The following is a 26,136-nucleotide window of genomic DNA, read 5'->3' as shown; positions in this document are numbered from 1 at the left end:
GCGCAGGCGGACACAAGCTGTGCAGGTCCCCGCAATGCCAGTCGGATCTTAAGCCGCCCGGTTCATCCCGTGAAAAGGAAAGGAGAGGACACATTTAAACAGCTCTTTTCCCACCTTAACCACAGACTCTCGGTCTAAAACGGGCAGGAGAAACAAAAAGAGACATCGTTAAATTGGAGTAAAGCGCGTCCTCCGGTGCATCCAGCTATAAGAGGATTGCTGTATCCCAAGAACTGCAACGCCGCGTGAAGTGTGTTTAGACGGGAAACATGTCATTGTCTGGGAAAGAAAATAGCACTACCCCTCATGCCAATTACGTGGGACCATACCGCTTAGAAAAGACCCTCGGGAAAGGACAGACAGGTTTGTGCTTTTAGTCATTTAAATTGTGCTTTTGGCATTGCATTATAATCTCCATGTAAGAGAGATCAGCATGTGTTGAGGTGGCTGACATTGCGTGTTTGGTTATGTATTGATGTGCACGATGGACAGGTGGATGCATATCTGTCATTGATTTGTTTCGGTAACAAATTGTCTCTGCAACCTTCAGCTCGGGTGTGTTGCAGCATTGGGATCTGAATGCGTGCTTTTGAACTTGTCTCATACACTTGAGTTTTACATGATGCATAAATGCCAATAGCTTTAACTTTTCTAAGAATAGCTGGAGGCAGGGTGTCACCACGATCTGCACCTTCATCTCTTCATTAGCATGTGACCGTAAGGGTTTGCAGGTGTATGATGCCATACCTGAAAGTGATCAATTCACTAAATTACTGCTTTTTTTTTTTTTTTTTTGCTTTTGGTGTTAGATTTTGATAATTAACAAATCCTTAAAGTAGAATCCAGCTATTTTACATTTTTAATATGTGCATACTTATTTAATATTTTATTTATTAGTAGTAATTTAGCAAATGTTTAATGTCTATATTGATTATATATTACAGATTATTCTATTTTTAAAAGGAATGTTTTTTTAAAATAATTTTGTATAAAATTATAGATCAAATGTGACGGTACATGGCAGCAGGAACCACCAAATCACTGCAATGAGAAAGTGATGCAACACTTTATTGCTGTTTCTGCCCAACTGCCATCCTCAAATATTAAAATTGTTTGTTTTATTATAACCTCTCCACCAGAAGATGCTTAGTGCATGTTTTTGGGAACATGTTTGTGTTGGTTTCTGTGATGGGAGCTGATAGGTGATTGGTAGTATTTTATATGTGGTCAAGATCCAATAGACAGTCTGTTTGCTTATAAATGGACCATGTTGGTTTTATCAGTGTGTTCTCAGTATGTTCTGCCATTAATGGAAACATGAGATTTTATGTTTTCCGATAAGTAAGATTATGCAATCAAGCTCAAAGTTCAGATCCTGTTTCATTGCATTTATTATATTCATTTATGGTCAAGTTTTTCAGTGACAACTTCAGCAACATTTGAAAATTGCACTTTATTATATGCAAAATACAAAAGATTGCACAAGCATTTTACAAAAATAATAGATAAAATGTAAAAAAAAAAGTTTTTTGGCTACGTTGACACTGCGACCCTTATAGTGCTCAATTCTGATTTATTGCGCCAATTCAATGTTTTATTTTTTTGTATAGCTGTTAACATAAATGTGGCCAATATCAGATACCAGGGGTCCTGAACTGACTCTCATGCGCAAAAGAACATTAAAGTAAGTAATTACGCATTTACTTAGTGTGATCTGCCAGTGAATTTATCCACAGACAATATAAAAAACAAAGACGAGTGCTAAAAAGAGACAAGAGTTTTTAACCATTTATGATTCCAGCCCTCATGCTTTGCTTGTATATAGAGCCGTCACTAATACTGATGAACTCTGACACATCACTGTCCTTCACTGACTAACTTTCGCAACTGTCTTGATAACTTCGGGCATGTAAAATCCGACTCCCATGAGCGCAGAATTGGGACAAATGTTTCTCTAGAGTCGCATGAATTCCGATATGACTGGTCGCATTGCAAAACATCTGACCTGTTTAGGACCACAGAAGTGGCCCAAATCAGAACCCTAACTCTCAAAATAATGATTTGGTTTAAGTAGAGTCAACTCAAATTAATCAAGAGTTCAATCAAATGAACTTTTATGAGTATTTAGAACTTTCTTTTTCATTTGAGTTCTCAAAACTGACACATTTTAAGTCATCTGAATTGTTTTGAGTTTTATGAACTCGTTTCTTTTAATTTACAAACTTAAGTTTAACTGAAACTGGGTTGGGATTTCTATTTCCCTACATGCTTTGCCATGACACTTAAAAGGGAGAGTAAATATTAAAATTAATTGTTTTTTGTGTGTGCAAGATTAATGTTAAGGTGGAGATGTAGTAGTGTTTAATGTTTTATGTTAGTTTAAAAGAGTTTCTGTTATGTTTGGTTTTTGGGGGGTGTTACCATCATGTGACGAGTGGAGCATGAGCTTAGTTTGAGAACAGATATACAGTATGTTACATTTTTTATGTTGATGTACTCATTCAGCAAGTGCTATGCTATGCTAATGCTAAAGCATTGTGTTCCCAATTAGCAAGGCGGTATTTATTGAATTAGCTAGTTAAAGCTAGCCAAGTTTCCATTACTAAACCTGTTTAATATATTGTTTTACATTTAAATGTATTAGCTTACTTAAATATTTGAAGTTAAGAGTACAAAATAAAAATCTGCAATCTCATCTTTAAATTTCTTAACTTAAATAAAGTGATGTAACTGATTGCCTCAATTTTTTTGAGTTTTGCCAACTTATTTGGGTTTACAATGCACTTAAAATCACCAGGTTGATTGAAAGACTTAATAAAAATGACTCCGTAAAGTGAAGTTAGTTCTGAGAAAAGCTTGTGCTGATGCTGCTTGGCATAATATTTCGTTATAATGTCGTGTTAAGAACTTTAAAAGTGTCTAAATATCTTCCGGCCACTGTAAACTGATATGTGTCATTGAGATTTGTTTAAATATGTAATCCGTGCACGTGCAACGCCTACAGGATTCAGTTTGTTCTTCATAGATCACACAGTATATGTCAACTACTGCTTTCCTTTGTGTTCGTCTGCATGTCTACCACCTGTCTGCCTAATCAGATCAGCATGACGCGCACATTTGCGATACCTCTTATGTGACTATTTTTCCTTGTAGATATTCAACATCAAAGTTTAATACTGCTTAACTCACTTTCCAGGTATAAGCCAAGAGTTTGAAGACAAATGCCCGGTGATTGTTAGCTTCTTGATGCCAGCTCTGTCTGTGATAGAGCTGTTATTTATAATGTAAAGCGGAAGGCCTGGGCTGATCTAGGCGTCCTGTGCAATGCCATATCCATTATGTGATTAGGATCAGACACAAACACACTTGTGTTTGTAATCCCTCATGGTAAGTCTCTGGCTCACACAATCGTTCACGTGGACCGGGCACTCGTAGGACCATGCGTGCCGCTGACGAACTAGAAACCGAGGGAGGGAGGAAGTGAGAAAAAGGAATAAAGCCAGATTTTTGGCTATAGCCTTGAGAGCGTTTTGAAGTGAGAAGATGGAGTGAATTGTCTTGTTTCTTGTTGCTAGGGAGTTCCGCAGTCTGGGTTAAAAAGGCCGTTTTAAGGATGTGGTGCATGGTTTATTTTAACTGCAGCTTGTAATTACATAAACAGTATAATTTCATATCTGTTGTGAAATGACTGGGGGTGGAATCATGTGATTTGCTACAATGATGCAGCTCTATTGCAAGTTTTATATTTCAACTTCCCCGCACTGATCTAATACAGGATGGTTGCAGTAGGTTTATGGAAGATGCTTATCAAGAGTTGCCTGTTTGGGCAAGCCTGGAAGTGCTCCGATCTGATCTGATAACATTTTCAATCATTCAGGATGTGGTAAATATCTTGTATAATATTATTTGAATTTGATATCTAATGTTAAACTGTACATTTAATTATTTTATCTAATTTACAATTATGTAATGTTCAAGACATGTTGCTGATTATATGTAGAGTTTATTCTTTCTGTAGTTATAGAAGTGAGAAAACACATTGTCCAATTTACTCCATCATATTATTTACAACCTATGCAACAAAATGTTTCTCTTCTATTGATTTCTTTGCTTTCGATTGTAAATCTCTCAAATGTACCAGGTTAAATTATTAAAGGGATAGTTCACCCCAAAATTTTAATTCTGTCATCATTTACTCACCCTCAAGTTGTTCCAAACCTGTATGAATTTATTTCTTCTGCTGAACACAAAAGAAGATATTTGCATGAATGTTTGTACCCAAGCAGATCTCGACAGTCATTGACTACCACAGTATTTTTTTCCCACTATAGTCAATGGTTGCTGAGATCTGCTTGGATCCAAACATTCTTCCAATGTCTCATGGAATATCACAAAAAACAAGCTCTGTGATCAACAAAAGTTTATGATACTTACACGTTTTGCCATCAAGATAATTATCAAAGATGAACACAACTTCTATTAATTTTGAAGCCTTAAATGCAGTCGCCAGAAGTAAAAGGCTAAAGGTAGGCTATAAACGATTTACACCATGGTCCCACGAATTCAACGTCAACATCACTAACCTTCTGACAACTCTTTCAGTTTTTACCTAAAAACATTTTCCCTGAAAGTTTGAGTTAGAATAGTTTATAAAAGCACAATAATGAAGCTGTAAAAGCGGACTGAGCTTACCTGTTCATCGTGATGACGTTTAATGTCCTCGACAGCCTCTGTAGTCCCATTTAGCCACTTGTTAGCAACCGCCTTTTTCAAGACACATAACCGCTTCAAAAAATCACGAGTGGGGTAATACTGATGTATTTTATGTTGTAGAATAATACATGAAAGTGTCCTGAGCTTGTGTTCACCACAGACCTTATTTCAGCCATTTTACCAAAACCTAATTAAAAAAAACCCATTGACTTCGGGACGAGGTAACCAGAAGTGCTAAAATGCTAACTTGCTCGCACTTTGGCCTACAAAGTGATGTAACACCTGCACCACTCTATACAGCTTTGTTCAATGAGCATTTACTTTTACCACTTATCACGCTAATATGTGCTAATGCTAGCTTATAGTTTGTGAGCTAGCTGGTACAATCTTATAATTCAGTGATGTGACACAACATAGGGAACTATGTAAAATCACTTAGATTCTACTTAATTGGGTCACCTAAAATGGACTAAGGACGTTTTCACACCTACCTTGTTTGGTCCGAATTTTCTGACTTTTCAGTTTGGTCCGAATCAAAATTGCAGGTGTGAAAAGAGGTCGTCTCAGTCCGGATCAAACTGAACAAAGGTTTGGTTTGTTTCAAGTGTGAAAGCATTTTCTGTACGGTTCAGACTTTCAGAACATTTACAGGAAGTTCCTGTTTATGTTTAAATATTATAATGTTATTTTTAAATTCAATTTAGGCTACATTGATTATGAAAAGTTAAAATATGCACAATATGTCAGAAGACAGAAAGTCAGAAATAATTTTGAACAAAATTTTGTATGATTTTGCTTAGAAAGCCTTTCTTTAATGGGAAGCAGACAATAATCGTGGGAGCGATCACATGCTTTACACATGAACTGGAGCTTCTCAAATAAACCAAAACTCAGCAGATACTCGTCTCACAAACATGAGAAATATGTGAATATAAAGCTTGAAATGTCCACTTTTAAACGTAACGAATAAAAAATAGTCCAGCAATGCGCACCGTTCAATAGTGGCGGCGATATGCGTCCGCTCATTCATTCTTGTCAAAGACGCCCGTCAGACGCACGTCCGTTTACAAACCAATCAATGTCTAGATGACGTGCGTCTGACCCACAGAGATGATGACGAGTGGACTCAAGTGTGTCGTGCAGTTCTTTAGTCCGCTCGCATAATTGCAATGTGAAACCAAACCAAAACTAACCGAATGTATAAAAAGTATCAAAACATGAACTTCGGTTCGGACCTTGGTGCGGACATTCAGGTGTGAAAACGCCCTTAATCCGTAATGTTGAAACTATGTGAACAAATCATGTTTGTTTAACCTAACACAGAGCCAGTGACTGGGCCTGTGTCATTGCGTTGCCTGTCAATGGTGACATACCCCCTCCACCCTCAGTTGTTGGTAGAAACTTTGGAAAAAATGCGGAAGTAGTAGTTGTAGCCGACGATCTCTGGTAGCATCTAGCAAGCCACAGTTGTTTGTTTTGCACATGGACCACCCCGAAAATAACCCATAAAGCGGAAGCAGCTGTGGAGGTGAACATGACAACTCCCATGATTCCACGCGCCATCACTAGCTCCTTCCGCAGTGGGTAGTTCTAGGAACTTAGTTATAGGAACTAGGCATCAGGGTGGTTCCCCGACAACTAAATGTTCCCCTTGGCCTGGCTGCATTCGCACCGCCAGTAGGAACTCTTGTACGCTTTTTGTTGTGACTTTTATTTTGACTGCACAACGGACATTTATTTTGACGGCGCTGAGAACGCCAAAGCATGAGCTCACAATGCTCGCCTTTTCCATCTTCATTAGTTTATTATCTGTTTAACAGTCCTGTCTAATACATTATTAGAACTGTTATACAAAGAAAGTAGACCGTATATAAAAAAGTATTGGCGTTTGCCATGTGGTTGATGTCCAATGTCGATAGCTTAGTAGAAATACACAATCATGTTTCGCTTAGTCCCTTCAAAGTCATGTTGGATTTTCTCTTAAGCATATAGTTTTAGAGGTCCATCTATCACTGTTTTCCATGTTTGTAGAATTAGTTTATGGAGTAAATATATCAGCTATAATCTGTGTGTTTAGAAGGCTTTTTTAAAAAAATGGTGGGTGCTGGTGTTTCGTGTGCGTTCAGCCAGTCAGCTTAGACTCACATCACTGGTAGTTCCTATTGTGCTGGGTTAGATCCTACTCTGAAGTAGGAGCTAATTTGGTCCCCTGAAAGGCGTTCCTAGAATTAAAATTGTTCCCTGTTCCTGGGGTGCGAACACGCCCAAAAAACGTGTACTTCCGTCATTAGTTTTAGGAACTATGTAAAGGTTCCTCCGGTGCGAAAGCCCCCGCTGCGTCATCAAGCTACGTCTTTATTTTTGTTTTGAATAAGCAATGTTATAGAGTCTTTTTGGATTGTAACCTATACTTCATATAGAAGCCCCATTTCCCCTATTTTTGACCACCTGTCCAGACAGGATCCAGCCTAAACTTTTATTGAATGAGTGATTCTAGTTTTTCAGTTTACTGCTGATATTTAAGGTGCAAACATTTCTGGCTTTGAGTTGTTGGTATTTTAGGACAAAATTGGAAAAATAGTTTTTTTCATTGCTATGTTTTGGTCATAAATGGGATGACAACGTTTTATCGTCATTGCTGGGTTTTTAACGGTTTCCACATTAGCTAGGCACAGTAAGGCAATGAAGGTGTTTGTTTTCCTTATCATTGAACACTGAGCTGGTCTGATCTCTTCCGATTTGAAGGCGTAATTGTGCTTTTTATGTCCTTTTTTGTGTATTTTTGGGACAATATAACAACAGATAATATGCATGGTCAAATTATTTCCAGCTCAAGTAGTTGAGTACTTTTTTCCATTAATGTTACTGTTGATGAGAAATGTTAGGGGAAAATCTATTTTCATATAATTTCCAATCATAATTTTTTTTCTTCTTCCCATTTAAAAAAAAAAATGGAATACTGTGTCCATTCAGTCGTGTGCTTAAGTTATGCAGTGTGACACGTCAAAATACTGTCTCACTATTTGAATCAATGTCACACCATATTATGTTTTATGTACTTTAGACTCCTCTCAGATTGGAACAAGTCTTTTTTGTTAGCCTTGTTGCCTGTAGCAAAGTCTGCGTCAGGCTTCTGACTCATTTATTCATAATGTGAGACATTACGCTGCAAGATGGACAACTATGAGACATTTGGGGCTTTTATGAAGGAAACCTTATGAAGTTTTTTTCTCTAAATCTCCAAAGGATTTAAACAAACCTCAAGCATTACATGTCTGAGCTGTTGGTTGTGTTTTTCTGCAGTTTCTTTTTGTGATTTTCTTTTTGGGCTTTGACCACTTTTTTCACACAAAAAGTAAAGCATAAGTTTTTTAATTCTATTGTGTTTTTAGTTTTCCATTGTATTTTCTTATCATTTGACCATCCATTATTACATATTCCAGTCTGTGTATGATAATCAGCAGTGCTTGATTTAATTCTGCACAGCTTTTGTAGCAGGGTCTCATCTGTATAGCTGCTAGGCTTGAGTGAACCAGAGATTGTTTACCAGTCTTAAGTGGTGTGTGCAAGTGGGTTACGAACACATGCGAGTGTGTACGCATATATTATTAAAAGAATAAATGAATGTGCGTTAGCTGGAGCTGACCAAATAATAAGACCGTTGGTATATTTAGGGCTGGCCTTGTTTGCTTTGTCCAAAATGTAATACTGTGTATTGTACATCAGCTACTACTACTATTATTATTATGATAAAAAAAGTAATCTGTAACTTTTTTTTTTTATTCAATACATTGTCAATCCTTTTTCCAAAACATGTTTTTGTCTTACTATGAAAGTTTTATGTGTTTTATGTTCTTTTGCAAAATGCATACAGTTTTTTTTAAACGCTATTACATAGTAACATAAGACTCGTTTCCACCAAAATGACCTGGAACATTTTGTCCCATTACACAAACGCCCCATAATCACAGCCCAATGGAGCAGTATCAGACTCATATTATGCCTAGAATCTGAGTATGACGACGTCAGGCTACACATAAGGTATTATCTAAATAAATATAAACTAATTTGCACACATTTCCAGAACAGAAATCTGAAGCCAGGTTCAAATTGTTTCATTCTTGTTTCATTTTGTTGACATATTACAGTCAAAGGATTTTGGGTCTCTTAATCACCCCATAAATCATACATTTTTCATTTTCACTACGTTTTTAGGAATAACATTTTATATAAACCAGGCAAATGATAAATGAACAAACCCCTCTGTAAAAACAATTTTGTTGCATACTTGGAGTATGCTACTGAAGTGGAGAAAGTGTAATAAAATTAAAACTTTTATGTGTATTTTGGATGCTTTCTTTCCTCTAGTTTGAAAGATGTCTTTATGGAAGCAAAATAGCCCAAAATCTCAGAATTGTGACCAGTGCATGAAAACAATGTGTCTTGTCTTAAATAGAAGCATCCAGTTATTATTGTGAAAATAGACAGGTTATTTTGCATTTTTAATTTAGTTATATGTAAAATGTAATTTTTGGCAGTCTAATCAAATAAAAGTAAAAAAAAGACACAATTGTGTCTCATGTTACTTCCAGATAATTTGTTAATATGATGGAAGGGGGAGATCCATTTGAGACCAATCTCACGTAGCCAGACCTTCAGACTGACGGCGGAAAGTCTGGACTCTATCGCAGCTTTCATTGGTCAAGGACCACCAAGAGGACGTTTGACTGACATGTAACGCAACCAGTCACAGTTTGTTTTGTTCCGAGTCCTGTTTAGGGGCGTAAAAATGTAAAGTTGATGTCCCTGCAATAACAGACCGGTGTGTGTCTATAAATTATGAATTCAAGAATGTTGTGCAAGTTTACTGCAACAATGGAGCCGCGAACTTCACATACTTTAAAAAAACAATGTTTAGATGATCATGGTAAGCGCTCATTGTCACAGTTGTAAACACGACGGTGTTCTTCTTCCACGAGGGAGTTTGGAGTCACAGCATTTGTTTCCAGGCGGACCATTAACGAACGAGACACTCACACGTCTCCCCGACATCCTGTAGAATTCAACCAATCAGATGACGACTTCGAAACTCCTGAAGTGTTTCCAGAATAGTGTCCCGTATGCATCAGACGTTCAGCCAACGGCCCGTGGGTGTGACGTCTGAGGTTGAGACCAAGTTGAGAGTATCGTGTTATATTCTGGTTACACACTCTCACACACTCTCACAGACCTTCCCGAATATTCTATACATTGAAAATGTATACAGTACATACTGCCAGAGGTGGACAGTAACTAAGTACATTTACTTGAGTACTGTACTTAAGTACACTTTTTGAGGATCTGTACTTTCCTTGAGTAGTATTTTTTCTGGAAACTTATGACTTTTACTTCACTACATTTGAAAGACAAATATCGTACTTTTTACTCCACTACATTTCTATCAAGGCCCTCGAAGTAGAAAGTCGTAGCCGCTTTGAAAGTCAGTGGATGATTTGTTTTTTTGTGCAGACAGCCTATCAGTAATCACTCTTGTAGGATCACATGAAGTTAAACGATTTCCAAGTATTTTTTGAACACTAATCAATTGATTGCAAAATAGAAGGCGGTAGTTCCCAGACGCAGTGCATGCAACCATGGTCATAATTAAAAGTTAAAATTCATTAGAGCAGACGTGGATAAGTGCGACGACACGAAAGTACACACAGAAAGCTGCCTCTCAGACGCCAGACAACAAGTACTGATTTTTAGTCTATTGAATCTACTAAAATCTTATTATAGTCAATTAAAACTAGACTAAAATTAAAATGATTCAGATGCCTAAAATGTTATAGTCAAAAAACTATGACTAAAACTAAATCAAAATTTGCTGTCAAAATTAACACTTGTATGAAATCTGGTTGGTCAAATGATTTTTATAGATTTACCCGCCAAGTTGCCATAGCCTTGTGGATACAGCGCTAACACATAGGTAATGTTCGACAATGATGTTAGTTAGCATGCAAAAACGTAGTTGGGCTAATAATATTAACTGAAGTCCTTTCAGAAATGTTTTTTACATAATCCTGTCAAATAAACACAATGTAGAAACCTTTCTTTTCTAGTATGATTTTGACTTTGATAAGAGCTTTGTAACTTTTAAACAAGTATTTAAAGGAGTTCAAGGTATGCTAGCATGTCGGATGGAGCATGACTGGCTTAAACCACCATGATGGAACAGCGTGCATTCATACAACAATGCAACGATAATAAAATAATGCGTTTACTTTTGATACTTAAGTACTTTTAAAAGCAAGTACTTCTGTACTTTTACTTAAGTAAAAATCTATCTTTACAACTTTCACTTGTAATGGAGTAATATTTAACCAATAGTACTTTTACTCAAGGAATGGAGTTGTGTAGTTTGTCCACCTCTGCTCTGCACACAGAATACATACTGCATTCTGAAGAAATTGAATGGTAGCATGCTATTCCGGACATTTCTACACTGCAAGTGAGCGACACTTCACAACCTCCGTGCCCTTGTGCCTAATGTTGCCAATTTTTCAGATGTGAAAAAATAATTACAGACTATAACAAGCCTGTTTCTGACCTTCAGCGACGCAATGAGTGTCTACATGTGTGCATGTTGCCCGTGGCATGATTGTGTAGAGGTGAAAATTCAACTGGGATCTCACAAAACGGATTGCCTCGCTGTTTTACCATCAACTACTGAGACTGAGTGTAAACTGCCAACTGTATTGATGTTTTTGTCAGTGGTGATTTACTGTGAGTTTTTTTTTTGATAGTTATGAAGTGTTGACTGAGAACTGTTTATCAAGATGTTCATCATTTAGTCAGTGCCTGTTATAGCTGTTAAAACAACAGTTCATCTGAAAATCCAAAGCCCTTCCGGCCAATGAAAGTGGATGGGGACTGGAGCTGTCAAGCTCGAAAAAGCACTAGAAAAGTGTCCATATGACTTGCGCACTAGTGACGACTCGGTAAGGGAGGCACAGCCTACCCAAAAGTTTGAAGTGAAAATGGGAGAGAATTTTGTTATTATTTTAATTTCATGTCTCTGTTTCTTGTTTGTAATTTCACTGTAACACAATATTACTGAAGTTGGAACAACAGCTGCTTTTCCCCCGAACGTGACGAATCTGCCAATGTAATTACATCCGTTCGGAAAACTGTGCAGTGCTAGGGTGAGTCAAATGGGATCGAGAACAGGAGGGGGAGGCAAATCCATAGCTGGGGACTTGTGCCTCCGTTAGAAAAAAAAAATTGCCAATCACCATTGATTATTTCACTTTCAGCGGTTAAGAGTGTTGAGAAAAAATACATCGCAGAGGAGGCTACCTTCCCTTGGTATATCAACCACTCATTGTAGAGGTGTAAATTACGTGATATTAGTTTGGATTTTAATGCAGTTAAGCAAAAAATAAATAAATAAATCACCACTACAATTTAGTGTGTTTCCTCTATTTTAAAGCCCACCTGCTACATTTCAAGTCTGTTTTGTGTATGACTGAAGAAATTAGGGCTGGGCGATATGGCCAAAAATTCATATACCAGTATTTTTTGGTTAAATGGCATTAAATATCTGTATTTATTATTACAAAATGTTTTAGTTTATTTCACATCCTGCCCATTGATGTCCTACAAACAATGTTGATATTGAATGCCATGAAAGCAAATTTAGTGAATGTAATGTAGGCTATATGCAATATATTATGTGCAAAAAAGGGGGTTAAAATCTCATTACATTCTAGCATTGTAACATCACAATCTAAAAAGCGAAAATGAGGATTTTGTTTTTAAATTCACTGAACCGAAAATAAAACCAAAAGCACATACTACTTATATTAGCCTGCATTTGATTATTTATTTTATTTACATTTTTATTTTGTATTTTGTTGTAAAAGCCCTCATTATCAAGTCAAACAATTCTTTGCACTTAATACGGTCACTTTCATAAAAAACACACTTACTTGTAGGTTTAAAATTCCACATATGGCACATTTATTGTCCAACAACAAATATTTTAGCAATGTGTATATTTTAGCCTGAATTATTGCACTATATATCATTTATATATAGCATTATATTGTTTCTAAAAAATATATCCTACAAACTCGATATACCGCCCGGCCCTAGAAGAAATAAATTCATGCATGGTTCAGATGAGTAGATGAATTTTAGCTGGACTGTCCCTTTAAATGTACTTTTCATGCAGTAGGGTTTGTTGGGCAGGTTTTATTGAGCTCTGTTTGGGGTGTAACCCAGCGTATCGGAGGCTGCTGTTTTGTCGTCAGGTTTTTGACAAGTGGAAAAGCCCTGAAATTGTCACAGAATGATGGGGCTGCTACGCTCAATTTTCCTTCAATTCCAAACACTATAAAAGATTTTCTGTTGTCTTGGTCTCCTGTCGACTGTTACACTGATACACATCTGTGCTGTCTCTGTTTACATGCACAATACATTGCCTAGTGAATTTAATAAACAACATAATCAGGCTCACTGTGCGCCATTTAACATGGGTTGTTCTTGAATTGTGTTATTTGATTGATTCTGAAACGTAACCGTAGTTTGAAGCTCAGACATACTTTTGCAGCAAACCCTCTCTGTTCCAGTGTTATGACAAAATGCTCCGATATACATCCACTACTGTTCAAAAGTTTGTGGTCAGTAGGATTTTTATTTTAAAGAAATTAATGCTTTTTTTTCAGCAAGGATTCATTAAATTGATCACAAGTATAGATTTATATTTCAAATACTTTTGAAAAAAGAATGTAACATTGGTCTACAAATATATTAAGCAAATCTGTTTTCAACCTTGATAATACGTTTTTTGAGCAGCAAACCGTCATGTTAGAATGATTTCTAAAGGATCATGTGACAATGAAGATCACAGGAATAAATTACATTTCAAAATGCATTATAATAGAAAATTGTTATTTTAAATTGTAATATTTCATCTTAATATTGTGGATTTTACTGTATTTTTGATCAAATATATACAGCCTTGGTGAGCATTAGACTTTTCAAAACCATTAAAAAATCTTACAGAAAAAAAGATATGATCAATAAGTTATGACAGCATATGTTTTTACAACTCATCAAAGTAAGTTAAGCAATTTTCATCATTTTCTGTAAGTTATACAGCTTCAGTTTAAGTCAGTTTAATGTAATTTAAGTTGAAATGACTTAAATCTAAGTTGATTTGATTTGTTTTGTCAGTTTATGTATAGACACTTACAGGGCTTGACATTATCTTTTTTGCTTACCAACCACTGTGGCTAGTGGCTTTCTAAAGTTACCATGGGGAAAGATACCATGACCATGGGGAAAAACTGCCATATAGAGGTTTTTAATATTATTTCAAAATGTGGCAGCAGGTATATTAGGCTGCTGTCACTTTAAGAGCTGACGCACGTATCCATTATAATGTTACATGTGTTTTCTTTCTCAACTCTTTACGTTCACTTAAAACATACGTGAATACTCAACAAAGAAACCGGCATTTTGACATTATTATGTGTTTATTTGACTGTTTAAGTGCAATAAGCCACGAAACATAACTCTGAGGGATCAGTTAAAGGGTTAGTTCACCGAAAAATGAAAATTCTGTCATTAATTACTTACCCTCATGTCATTCGACACCCGTCAGACCTCCGTTCATCTTCGGAACAGAAATGAAGATATTTTAGTTGAAATCTGATGGCTCTGAAAGTCCTCCATTGGCTCAATGGCACGGTTCACTCTCAAGACCCTTAAAAGGTACTAAAGACGTCGTTACAAAGTCCATCTCACTACAGGGGTTCTAAAATAACTTTATGAATCGGCGACAATAGTTTTTGTGTGCAAAAAAACCCTAAATAACGACTTATATAGTGATGACGATTTCAAAACACGGCCTCATGAAGCTTCAAAGCGTTATGAATCAGCGAGTCGAATCAGCAGTTTGAATCGGCAAATTTCAGCGGTTTGGCGGTTTGACACACGATCCGAATCATGAATCGGCTCATTGATTCATAACGCTTCGAAGCTTCATGATGCCTTGTTTTGAAATCGTCATCACTATATAAGTCGTTATTTAGGGTTTTTTTGCGCACAAAAACTATTGTCGCCGATTCATAAAGTTATTGTAGAACCACTGTAGTGAGATGGACTTTGTAACGACGTCTTTAGTACCTTTTAAGGGTCTTGAGAGTGAACCGTGCCATTGTGCCAATGGAGGACTTTCAGAGGCATCAGATTTACACTAAAATATCTTCATTTCTGTTCCGAAGATGAACGGAGGTCTTACAGGTGTCGAATGACATGAGGGGAAGTAATTAATGACAGAATTTTCATTTTTGGGTGAACTAACCCTTTAAATTATGCACAATCCGCGCAATCCCACGGCGAAATTCAAGCCCTGTAACACCAACATTCATCCGGAACAAATGAAGTGAGTGAGGGGAGGCGGGTTTGTGTGTCAAGTGTGACTTTTGTGTGCTGGAAGACCCAGCGCTGAAAAGGGGCGGGGCTACATAAGGTCTATACAACCTAATCATTTTTATAAATTGTAACTAAAACCGAAGGAATTGCTTCACGGTAAAAAAAAAAAAGTGACGTTATTGCTGTTTTGCATTTTGAATCCAATCTTGTGTGTAAAATTGTGTCAATCTGATCGAATCAAATGAATGATTGATGAAAGATGTACATAATATTTATTATGAAATTAAAGTTGAAGTTGTCAGTTCAGTAATAAAGTGTGATTGTATACTGTAGATTTTGGCAAATGTAGAACTGTAGGTCATCCGGGTCTAATATGCATGTACACCGATCAGGCATAACATTATGACCTGATTATCACTTGACTCTTCAGTTCACGGCACCTGTTAGTGGGTGGGATATATTAGGCAGCAAGTAAACATTCTGTCCTCAAAGTTGATGTGTTAGAAGCAGGAAAAATGGGCAAGCGTAAGGATTTGAGCGAGTTTGACAAGGGCCAAAATGTGATGGCTAGACGACTGGGTCAGAGCATCTCCAAAACTGCAGCTCTTGTGGGGTGTTCCCGGTCTGCAGTGGTCAGTATCTATCAAAAGTGCTCCAAGGAAGGAACAGTGGTGAACTGGCGACAGGGTCATGGGCGGCCAAGGCTCATTGATGCACGTGGGTAGCGAAGGCTGGCCCGTGTGGTCCGATCAAACAGACGAGCTACTGTAGCTCAGATTGCTCAAGAAGTTAATGCTGGTTCTGATAGACAGGTGTCAGAATACACAGTGCATCGCAGTTTGTTGCGTATGGGGCTGCATATCCACAGACCAGTCAGGGTTCCCGTGCTGATAGTCTGACAGTGCGCTATTTGGAACGCAGCCATGGGAAATGATTGGATATGATGAAGATTATAGTAAAAAATTAGTAGAGGGAAGAAGATGGATACATCTATAAAGAAAAATGGTTGCAGAGTTTATTGCATATTCAAATGTAACTTTAGGCAACACAAAACACATTTAGCATAGATTTATCTGGAACAGTTGCTTGAACAACATGCACACTGATGAGTAAGACTGTTTGGTGACATCACCATCTCTCGCTAATGTGTGACATGTGTTGCTATGGCAACATAAGCAAAGGCGGCCAGCACACTCATGTGTTTTGTGAGTGTTGCCAGTATGCAAGTGTCTTATTTATCTCCAGTTTGCATTTGACTGCGTATGCACACGCGGGCCGCAGCGTTTCCCCACGGTCCACTCACGATGGCAGAATCAGCCTTAACAGGGCGGAATAGAGCGATTCACTGAGGTTTTTAATAATTTCATACATGGCGATTAAATCTCACTGGCCACTAATGGGATTCTCTCAGTGGGGTGCGCGGACCTCTCCCACATAATAACATTCAATTACTAAAACTCTCTCCTGCTTTCCGTATGAGCTGCCCTCTGCTACATCACCTCCTAATACTTCAGGACTGGATTTGTGTGCTTGTGTTTTTAATTGTGTACTACTTTTCTATCCCCATACAACATTTTTTTTGACATTCTCGTATAAATGATGGCCAATTATCCATTTAAGATCTTAAAAATGTTAACATGAACTTGCACAGCCACTGAAACAATGTTTCTTTTCAGTGACATCATTAAATCTATCTTTTTTTCAGCCCTTCCCCTCCAAACTGTCCTAAAAAGATCCAATCAATTCTTTATGGGTAAAATCAAGTCATGTGCACTCATTTTTTCCACATTAAAAATTGTTCCATCAGATTATAGAAGTTAAAATGGGTTGCAAGTCTTATTAATGCACGTCCAAAAGCATGTTAATGAGCTTTCCTGTAGCTCAAACAGTAGAGTGTGGCGCTAGCAACGCCAAGGTCATGGGTTCGATTCCCAGGGAAAGCAAGAACTGACAAAATGTAAAATGTGTACCTTGAATGCAATGTAAGTCGCTTTGGATAAAAGCGTCTGCCAAATGCATAAATGTAATGTAAATGTAAATGTGAAGCATTGTACCACAAGAAACATTATTCTTTGTGCAAAAAAAGGCTTCATTACCGTAATGAACCCGGGTGTTTATTAGTTTTAATAATTAAAGGCTGTGGTGTGCAGCAAATGCCACAATGTATGCATTTTGTAAAGGCTTAATATAAAAATAAAAGACTTACATTTAAAAGACTTATATTGTAAAGAATATTATATTGTAAAAAATAAAATATTAGCTTTTAATTATGGTTATGAGATTTGGGGGGAAATGTACAAATAATGTCACAAATAATTTCACCACAAAACTAAAAGAAAAACTTTCAGTGTGGAAAAGGAAGCCTCAATACAGGAATTTGTTTTTTTGGGGGTTTCAGTTTCTTGCCTGACCAGCAACGTATAACATCCAGGTATTTAATTTCCTTATTTTATTTTATTTTTAATTATAAAATGCAGTGCTAAATACCATGATGTATGTAGTTGGTATTATGTATACCTAACAAGGTAACACTTTAGAATAATGGTCATTAGTTAACATTAACTAACATTAACTAACCATGAGCAGTACATTTGCTACTGTATTAGTTAATCTTTGTTAACGTTAGTTAATATAAATACAGCTGTTCATGGTTTGTTCATGTTAGTTCACAGTGCATTAACTAATGTTAACCAGATTTTAATAATGCATTAGTAAATGTTGAAATTAACATTAACAAAGCTTAATAAACGCTTTATAAGTGCAGTTCATTATTAGTTAATGTTAACTAATGTAGTTAACTAATGACCATTATTCTAAAGTGTTACCCATAATATAAAATAACTTTTATTAAAATTAATTATATATTTTGACATTACGGTGAGATTTTTTCTGATATTACAGTAATGAGAATTATTTGTATGCATTATGGTAAGAGGAATCATGGAAAATGTACTGTTTTATGCTAATTGTCATGAAAGTCATGATTTTTACAATATACAATTAATTAAATTACAAATAATTTTTTGACATTACGGTAATGCATTTTATGCATTATGGTATTTGCAAATGGGGGAAAATTTACTGTTTTATGCTAATTGTTATGAAAAGTCACAATGCAAAAAAATACTGATTTTGATAATATATAAATCATCAAATATACATTTTTGACATTGCAGTAATGAGAATTATTTTTATGCATTATGGTAAGAGGAATCATGGAAAATATACTGTTTTATTCTAATTGTCATGAAAGTTACAATGCAAAAAAATATTACTGATTTTGATAATATATCTAGCCTGACGTCGTCATACTCAATTCTAGTCAGAATATGAGTCTGATACTGCTCCGTTGGGCTGTGATTATGGGGCGTGTTTCAACCGAACCAGGAAAGACCTCAATTGGATAGACCTACAACCAATCAGGGGTGCGTTTCCCGTACAACGACGTAACTCACTGCTTAACTACCATAGTACGATGCATCGTTGAAAAAATCAACTAGCTAGTCACGACTGTTTCCCGAAACCGTATTGTCGCAAATCTGTCGTTCAACCTCGTTGGTTAATGATGTCACGCAGGTGGTGGAGTAATAAATACTTTTAATTAATTATTTTGAGATCGAACTCATGCTAGATTTTTTGCTACACATTATGGATATGGTACCTGAGGAATAATTCAAATTTTTCTCAGTTATTTTGCTTTATTTCCAGATTCAAATAGGCTCTTTTTTACGTACTAGAGCACGTCCGCACATGCGCACTCGGTGCTTTAAATCTCTTCACAAACTAAAAGACATTAATGACATTTGTATGTATTCTAAATAAAAGATATAGGCTGTACTGAATGTCAGCTTGCTTATTTTGCTCAAGATAAGGATTTATTAAGTCCACATGTCATGCAAACAAGAAACTATGCTTCTAACCACAGGTCGAGAGCTGTCGTTGCAACCACGCAAGTTTGCGACGCTGTTTGCGAACGTTCGTTCGAACGACGGTTTCGTTAAAAAACCGACTGGTTGAACTATGTTGATAACGACAGAACTTGTGACCATAGTTGGCTAACGACGCTTTTGGGAAACGCACCCCAGAGCAACGGAGCTACGTATAACGTTAGTTGTCAAATGTCAACAGAACTCAACTGCACACTGTTGCCAAGTCTGCGGTTTTCCAGTGGGCTGTTTTTCCATGTCTGCGGGTTGAAGTGACCCCTATTATGTGATATTTAGACCCAGGAATGCGATTTTTAGCAGGCAACCCTGACAAAAAAACAGATTTTACCCCCCAAATGCCATTTTCTTTCCAGAAAACCCCCCAGGAAAGCTATTGGGCTTGTTTTGGGCTAGTTTTGCGTAGCAATTGGGCGGGTTTTGTTGTGAAAACTTGGCAACCCTGTCTGCACACACGCTGGAAGAAGTAGAAGAAGAAGATGAGTGTAAACGATCTTTGCCGGTGTTGTAAAAAATAATTTAAGGATACACAAAGTACTTACCAACACAATCATCATTTCTCAGAGAAATAGTGAAGGTGAATACATATACGATAATAATATATAAAAGTTCTCCGTTTAGGATTAGAACAAATTCAACCCAAGCGCTCTTTGGTGACATCGTGGATGCTTGCGTTACTGTTTATCATCTGTCCATCATCGTCTAAAGCCCGCTCTGACAATTTAATTGGTCCGAACAGCTTCTGTTCGGTTCTGTTTATGCTAATTGTCATAAGTCACAATGCAAAAAAAATCGTAAAGATTTTAATATACAATTAATCAAATAAAAAAATTGACATTACGGTGAGATTTTTTTTTGACAATACAGTAATGAGAATTATTTTTATGCATTATGGTAAGGAGAATCATGGAAAATGTACTGTTTTATGCTAATTGTCATAAGTCTCAATGCAAAAAAAATCTTACTGATATTAATTATATATATTTCATTCATAATTCAAATGTATTTTTTTGATTACGGCAATGAGAAATGGGGGAAATGTGCTGTATTATGCTAATTGTTCTGAAAGTCACAATGCAAAGAAAATCTTATTGATCCTAAAAATAAGCATTTTCTTTAAGTAAAATATATTATTCCTTTCTTTTGATTTGGGAATAAAATACGACCACATGTGTTCTTTGTGAGTTTCGGCCAGCTTGTCAGTGATTTAATAAAGAATGCTCCGTAAGGAAAACAACATGACAGAAAACAAGAAACCAAGTGTTTTAAATGTGTGGAGGGCATTGAGCTTCTGTCTTGTAATGTGCTGGCTATTAGATGGACCAGCCTCATTAAATGACAAAACACCACCGTCAGTGTTAATGGTACATTCAGTGACTCATCCTCTTCAAATTGCACAGCATCCCGACCATAAAACATATCCAACAGCTTAAATGCTTACTTTGCATCTTTGTGTAAAAAGGGCCATTTAGGGCCAAAATTGCCTTAGCAGAGAACATCTAATGGGTGTTTTTATGTAAATGCAGTGATTGCATGTGAAATCTGTTCTCTCAGTTAACAATTTTGCTATAAATTACATAGGAGTTTGGAAAATAGAGATTGCAGTAATTTAATGTTGTTTAGGTTGTATATTGACAGACTTCCAAATGTGTCTTTAAACAACCGTAAACTACATCATTATGTCTTCAGTATTACATAATATTTCTGATTTTGTTAGGCTCTATAAGAACTGGTCTACAGGAAGGAATTTTCCCATGTTTCAGAACAAATCATATATGACTTTAATTTATTATTTTGTATTTTGTTTATTTTTTCAAGTGATTTACTTCCCTGCTTTTTCAAGTCCATGATTAATGCATGCATTCATTCATTTAAAATCAGTCATTTAACACATTTAAACATTTTGTAGAAAATGTTATTTTTTATTTTAGTTCATATTCTTGTTTACTCTATAAAGTAGCTATAATACTTATATACTTTTCAAAGATATTTTACTTTATAAAGTTTTAAATATGGATATTTTTCTTACACAAACTCATCGCTTCACTTCAGAAGGCCTTCATTTACCCCTTGGAGCCGTTTGAAGTACTTTTATAATGGGTGTATGCACTTTTTTGGGCTTAAAATTTTGGGCAGTCATTCACTGCCATTATAAAGCTTGGAAGAGCCAGGATATTTATTAATATAACTCTGATTGTATTCGTCTGAAAGAAGAAAGTCATATAGACCTAGGATGGTTTGAGGGTGAGTAAATCATGGGGTAATTTTTATTTTTGGATGAACTATCCCTTTAATTCCATTTGTGAAATTTACTTATTTTTTCTTTGTCACATTCTTTGTACATTTTGTTTTTGTTTTTTAGACCTAATTAACCTAAAAAGCTTAGACCACATTTAAAAAATAAATGTTATCAGCAAAAAACAAAAACGAACTAACAAAACCCCCCAGATCTGAACAGTAAATCAGCATTGAGCACTAAGGGCCCTATCATACACCAGCGGCAGGCGTGACGCACATGTTTTTTGAGACTTTCAGCCCCAAGCAGTTATCATTTTCACATCCTGCGCCACGTTGTTTAAATAGCAAATGCACTCCTGCTCATCTGTTCGCCCATGGGTGTGCTGGTCTGAAAACAAGGTGTGTTCCGGCGTATTGTTGGTGCGTAGGAACTGAAAAAGACTGAGCCATTGACCAACAAAAACCTTGTCTAAAATCAATAGCGCAGTATTTTTTTGTGTTATTTGGGCCCGTTTACACATACATGGTAATTTTGAAAAATGGAGACATTTCCCTTCGTTTACACGCAAACGGAGAATTCGCCTCTGAAAACGAGTCTTTCTAAAAACTCCGGCCAGAGTGGAGATTTGGAAAACTTTGTTTGTATGTAAACTGAGACAAACGGGTGTTTAGGCAGCCAACGTCACAGTATGCGCCAGAGCTCACACCTACGTCAAAAGTGCGACCTATGTTTACATGTGATCATGGAAGCATTCAGAGTAGCAGTCGCAATTATGTTGGTGCAAACCATAGACCGTAAAAAAATATGGACGACGTGACTTCATTGACTTCCGCCGACCATAGTTGAAGCTTTCGTAGGCCCGCACACGGCGCAGACATCTTGGGATCGAGTCTGCGCAGTAGCGATCTCGGGACCGGAGTTGCGCAGTAGAGAACAGGAAGTAGAGGCGCAATTATCAAAAGCCCGCCCACACTCTCGCAGATGCAGAACAATTCATTATGTTGGTGTGAAATAAACAGTTATAGAAATGTAGAAATGAAAGCTAAAGCTCCAATCTCCTCCCAAAAATCCCGAAAAAAGTCAGTTGGTGCCTCAGTGACAACTTCACTCTGAGAAGCCGTCAATCTCAGCTGTCAATCATGACGTCACACCCCCCGTTTTTATAGCATCACATAATTCACTAAAACTAAACTTATTTAAAAAACGAACACTTGAAATGAAATCATTGTGATAAAAACTGCCTAAAATGACAGAAACCATTTTTAGGAAACAATTATTTGAAGTGTAATTGAATTGTTTAGTGTGTCTCGCGTCCATTCTAATACATGGAGGGGTGGGGTTTAGGAGCTATACTGGGACCGGCCACCGGGGGGCGATCGAGGCGCGAAAGCTTCAGTTTCTGACAAGAGCGCTGCAGGCTTGGTCCAAACTCTTCTTGTGTGTTTGCATTTGCAAATACAGCTGCTCCATTATGTCGAGGAGCAGAGACGAATGAATGCTCGGAGGTCAGCAATTTTGCAACTACTTCTTCCTCACCGCCAGTGCCAACGGTTTTGGGCATGGTTTTGGGTCCGACCATATGGGTCCGACCTGGGTGAGCTGCTGTCTATTTTCGGTATTCTGAATGGCTTGCGTTGGCTTGAGCTTCTCCTTACACCGCCACCTACAGGTTTGGCATGCTCTTGACGGCATATATACACGGGTACGTGTAAATGAACACTTTTCTGAAAACTGACATGTGTGCACGATTTTATTTTGGAAACCGGAGAGGTTGAAATGTCCGTTTATGAAAATAGCCGTCCACGTGGAAACATGGCCTTAAAGAGCATGTTAATAATATGCACCTATAGGCGAGTGCACAATGTGCGTACACTCTGCTTATTATACACACAGGGATGCGCAGCAAACATTTATAAATATAAAAAATAAAAGGTTTCCTCTCTGGAGAAGCGTTCAGTCTTTCCGCTCACAAATTCCGCCCTGTAAACAGCGAATCCGCCATGGTGCGAGCACAACTGGCTTTTAAAGGGAATGGGAGATGAGACTCTGATTGGTTTATTGCACATTATGCCCAAAACACTCCCATGACTCATTAAGAGACTAGGTACAACCAATGCGCCTGGTGCGGCGAACGCTTTTTTCGTCGGACACACCCATAAGTGCACCTGCTCCATGAGCTTCAGACCCTGCACTCAGATCATTAAAATAGGGCCCTAAGACTTGCAGTTGAATGTAGCCTATATATGCATGAATGTATGGATGTTTTCTTTTATGGTAAAATATGAGCAGGATTTTCAGGTTTTATGTCCACCTTCTTTTACTGACATTCAAACTAAAGAGCCAAACACATCAAAGTGCATGAAAGTAACCAAGTGCTATTAAGAGCTCTTCACCCTTTGACCCTTGAAGCATAATTTTGGTCAAATGCTTTGTGTGACACAACGGTTACCATTGTGACTCACCGTATTTGATTTTTCATGTTTTTTTTATATTTATTCCGCTCCTCTGTAACAGTCAAGACCTCTGCTGTACAAACTGCCAGCAGTGAATATTCGTCTGTAAATCACAGAATAAATGTCACCTTCATGATCGGTCTTTAATGGACTCTGAGGGTTGAACAGCACTGAACTTTCCTTTCCCTCTCGTACTGAAAAAAAAAAAACTCGCCCTATAAATGTAATATCTTAGGAATGTTGGACTATTTCTGTTGAGTTATATGGTAAGGTTTTCATTGTACATGTGTTCTGTTGAATCAGCAGGACTTCAAAATGACCCATAGTATTTTTTTCTTCGTGATATTTCTCTCCAGTTTATCTGGACGTGACAATTTTGTTTTCTTTGACTCGCTGGATGGAAACTTTGCTGTATTTGCAAATGTTTTATGCGATATTCCATTTTTGCGCATAAGTTAAATTCGCAGCTAGTTAAATGATGTACGACTAAAATAAACTTTTATACCTGTCTTTTAATACCTGTTTTATCCTACATGGAGCAACGTCATGTTGAGATCACATGACCAGCTGTGTCATGTTTACTTTAACAGCCAGCATGTTTTCTTTACAGTGCTCAAGGTGCTTTACAAACCGTAACAATAAAAAAAGTATTTTGTGGTACTATAATTTTCTTAAAGGCACAATATGTAAGATTTTTGGATTAACCACTAGAACAGTGTTATATATTTTGTTGACTTGTGTACTTGCATTATCCCAAATGTTTCCAAGAATGTTAAAATCCAGAGAAATAAGCAATTTAAACCAGGCCACGTGTGCGTGCGTCGCCAATCAATGACATCATTTCCGCGTTACCCTCGAGTTCTGGTTTTATTTTGTAGAAACCATGGAAACACCAAAGACGCATTAATATATCATGTGTTTTATCAGACATTTGAGCAACTGTTTGGATCCGTTCATCAACAGAAAACATAGAACTCAACATCTCGTTTTCTTGATTTACTGCGAGTACCATGTTTTACCATGACTAATATCGATCTCTTACTGCAGTGTGCAACAAGTGTCTCATGGTAGCTGCCGAGCGAACGCACAGAATAGCATTATAACATAACTTTCAACACACTCAAATGTATCTATTTTGATAAAACAGTGCTGCGTTACCCCACATACGCATGAGCGGAAGAAGCAGAAGCGTTCGTCTGCCGCATAATAAAAGCTCCGCAAAATCATCAAGCTACGCCTTTTGTTTTGAATAAGTGACCTCTGGTGGTGAAAATTACATATTGTGCCTTTAAGACCATTTTTATTTTCCCTCAGACCTCCGTGAAGCCTGGATGACTACATTTCCCATTAGACCAAATAAATTCACACTGGAAACCAGCAAAGAATTGGTGAAATAGAAAGTACCCACCTGTGTCCACACAGTCATTAATATTGTCCCTGAGGATGGCTGAGATTTATTGCGAAGGGCTGAGAGTTTTAATCGACTGGCCCCGTCCTCCGTAGCTGCGAGGAGCCCGATAATCACCTTCACTCTCATAATACCCCCATGAGTGCTCTCACCGGCCTTTACTGCTCCATGCTCCTCTCAGTAACACTAAAACATGCCGTTAAAGCCAAGAGCTGCTACAAAACACAAAGAAGGACATTATTGTACATATTGACGTATTTCTGACTGTCATAAATAACTTGAAAACGATTATGCCAACATTCAGAAATACCCGTCCGCTTAGTAGCGAGTTCCTCACAGTTTTTGTTGCAACTGTGTACCCTTCAAAAAAAAAAATTAAGTACATAAAAAAAAAATATATTATTGAAGTACATTTTACAAGAAATATACTGTTTAAATCTTTTAAATTTAATTCAGTGTTATTTGCTATTTTCTTGTAATTATTTGTGTAATTTCCTAAATCCTACACCATTTTTTTTTAGTGTAGTGTTGACTAGTTAGCTCCGCCCACTGTATAATTGTGTGTATCTTCATTGGTGAAGATTCTTGTCCTACAAAACTTTTAATTACATTTCTATTGGCTGTGATTTTGTTGCTTCACACAGAATTTCACTCTCACTGAGGACTGAAAAGTAAGAAGACACTTGAGACTTGTTTTGTAGTGTTATAGTTAACACTAGTGCTTTGCCGATAGAGTCCGTAGCTGCGTCCCAATTCTAAGGATAAATTTGAAGGCCGAATGCATCACAAGACAGGTTTCCGTTGAGAGAGAATTCGTATTTTCATTTAGTCCATCTGTTGTTTTTGTAGCCATTTGAAATTAGAGCGATTTAAAGCTGCATTTTAATCACGATCCAAACAAAGGTGCTGCACATGTAGAATTAGCTGTAGTTTTAAATGAGATTGTATAATTTCAAG

At 37.0% G+C, this 26,136-nt stretch overlaps 1 protein-coding gene across 2 annotated transcripts in view; it reads left to right on the top strand.

Annotated features, from left to right (window-relative positions):
* Positions 1 to 269: 269 nt before the first annotated feature.
* Positions 270 to 26,136, top strand: part of brsk2a (BR serine/threonine kinase 2a) — a gene marked incomplete at both ends in the record, with an annotated part of 315,947 nt that continues 290,080 nt past the window's right edge. For both annotated transcript variants that reach the window (XM_079809884.1, XM_079809883.1), the window contains one exon: positions 270 to 363. In XM_079809884.1, coding sequence (XP_079666010.1) covers positions 270 to 363 — 94 coding nt within the window. The remainder of the gene's footprint in view (positions 364 to 26,136) is intronic.

This window comes from Gobio gobio (assembly GCF_949357685.1).
Source record: "Gobio gobio genome assembly, chromosome: 25".
Taxonomy (NCBI): domain Eukaryota; kingdom Metazoa; phylum Chordata; class Actinopteri; order Cypriniformes; family Gobionidae; genus Gobio; species Gobio gobio.
Note: the sequence above shows the minus strand (reverse complement) of the source record. Positions and strands in the feature narration are given on the sequence as shown.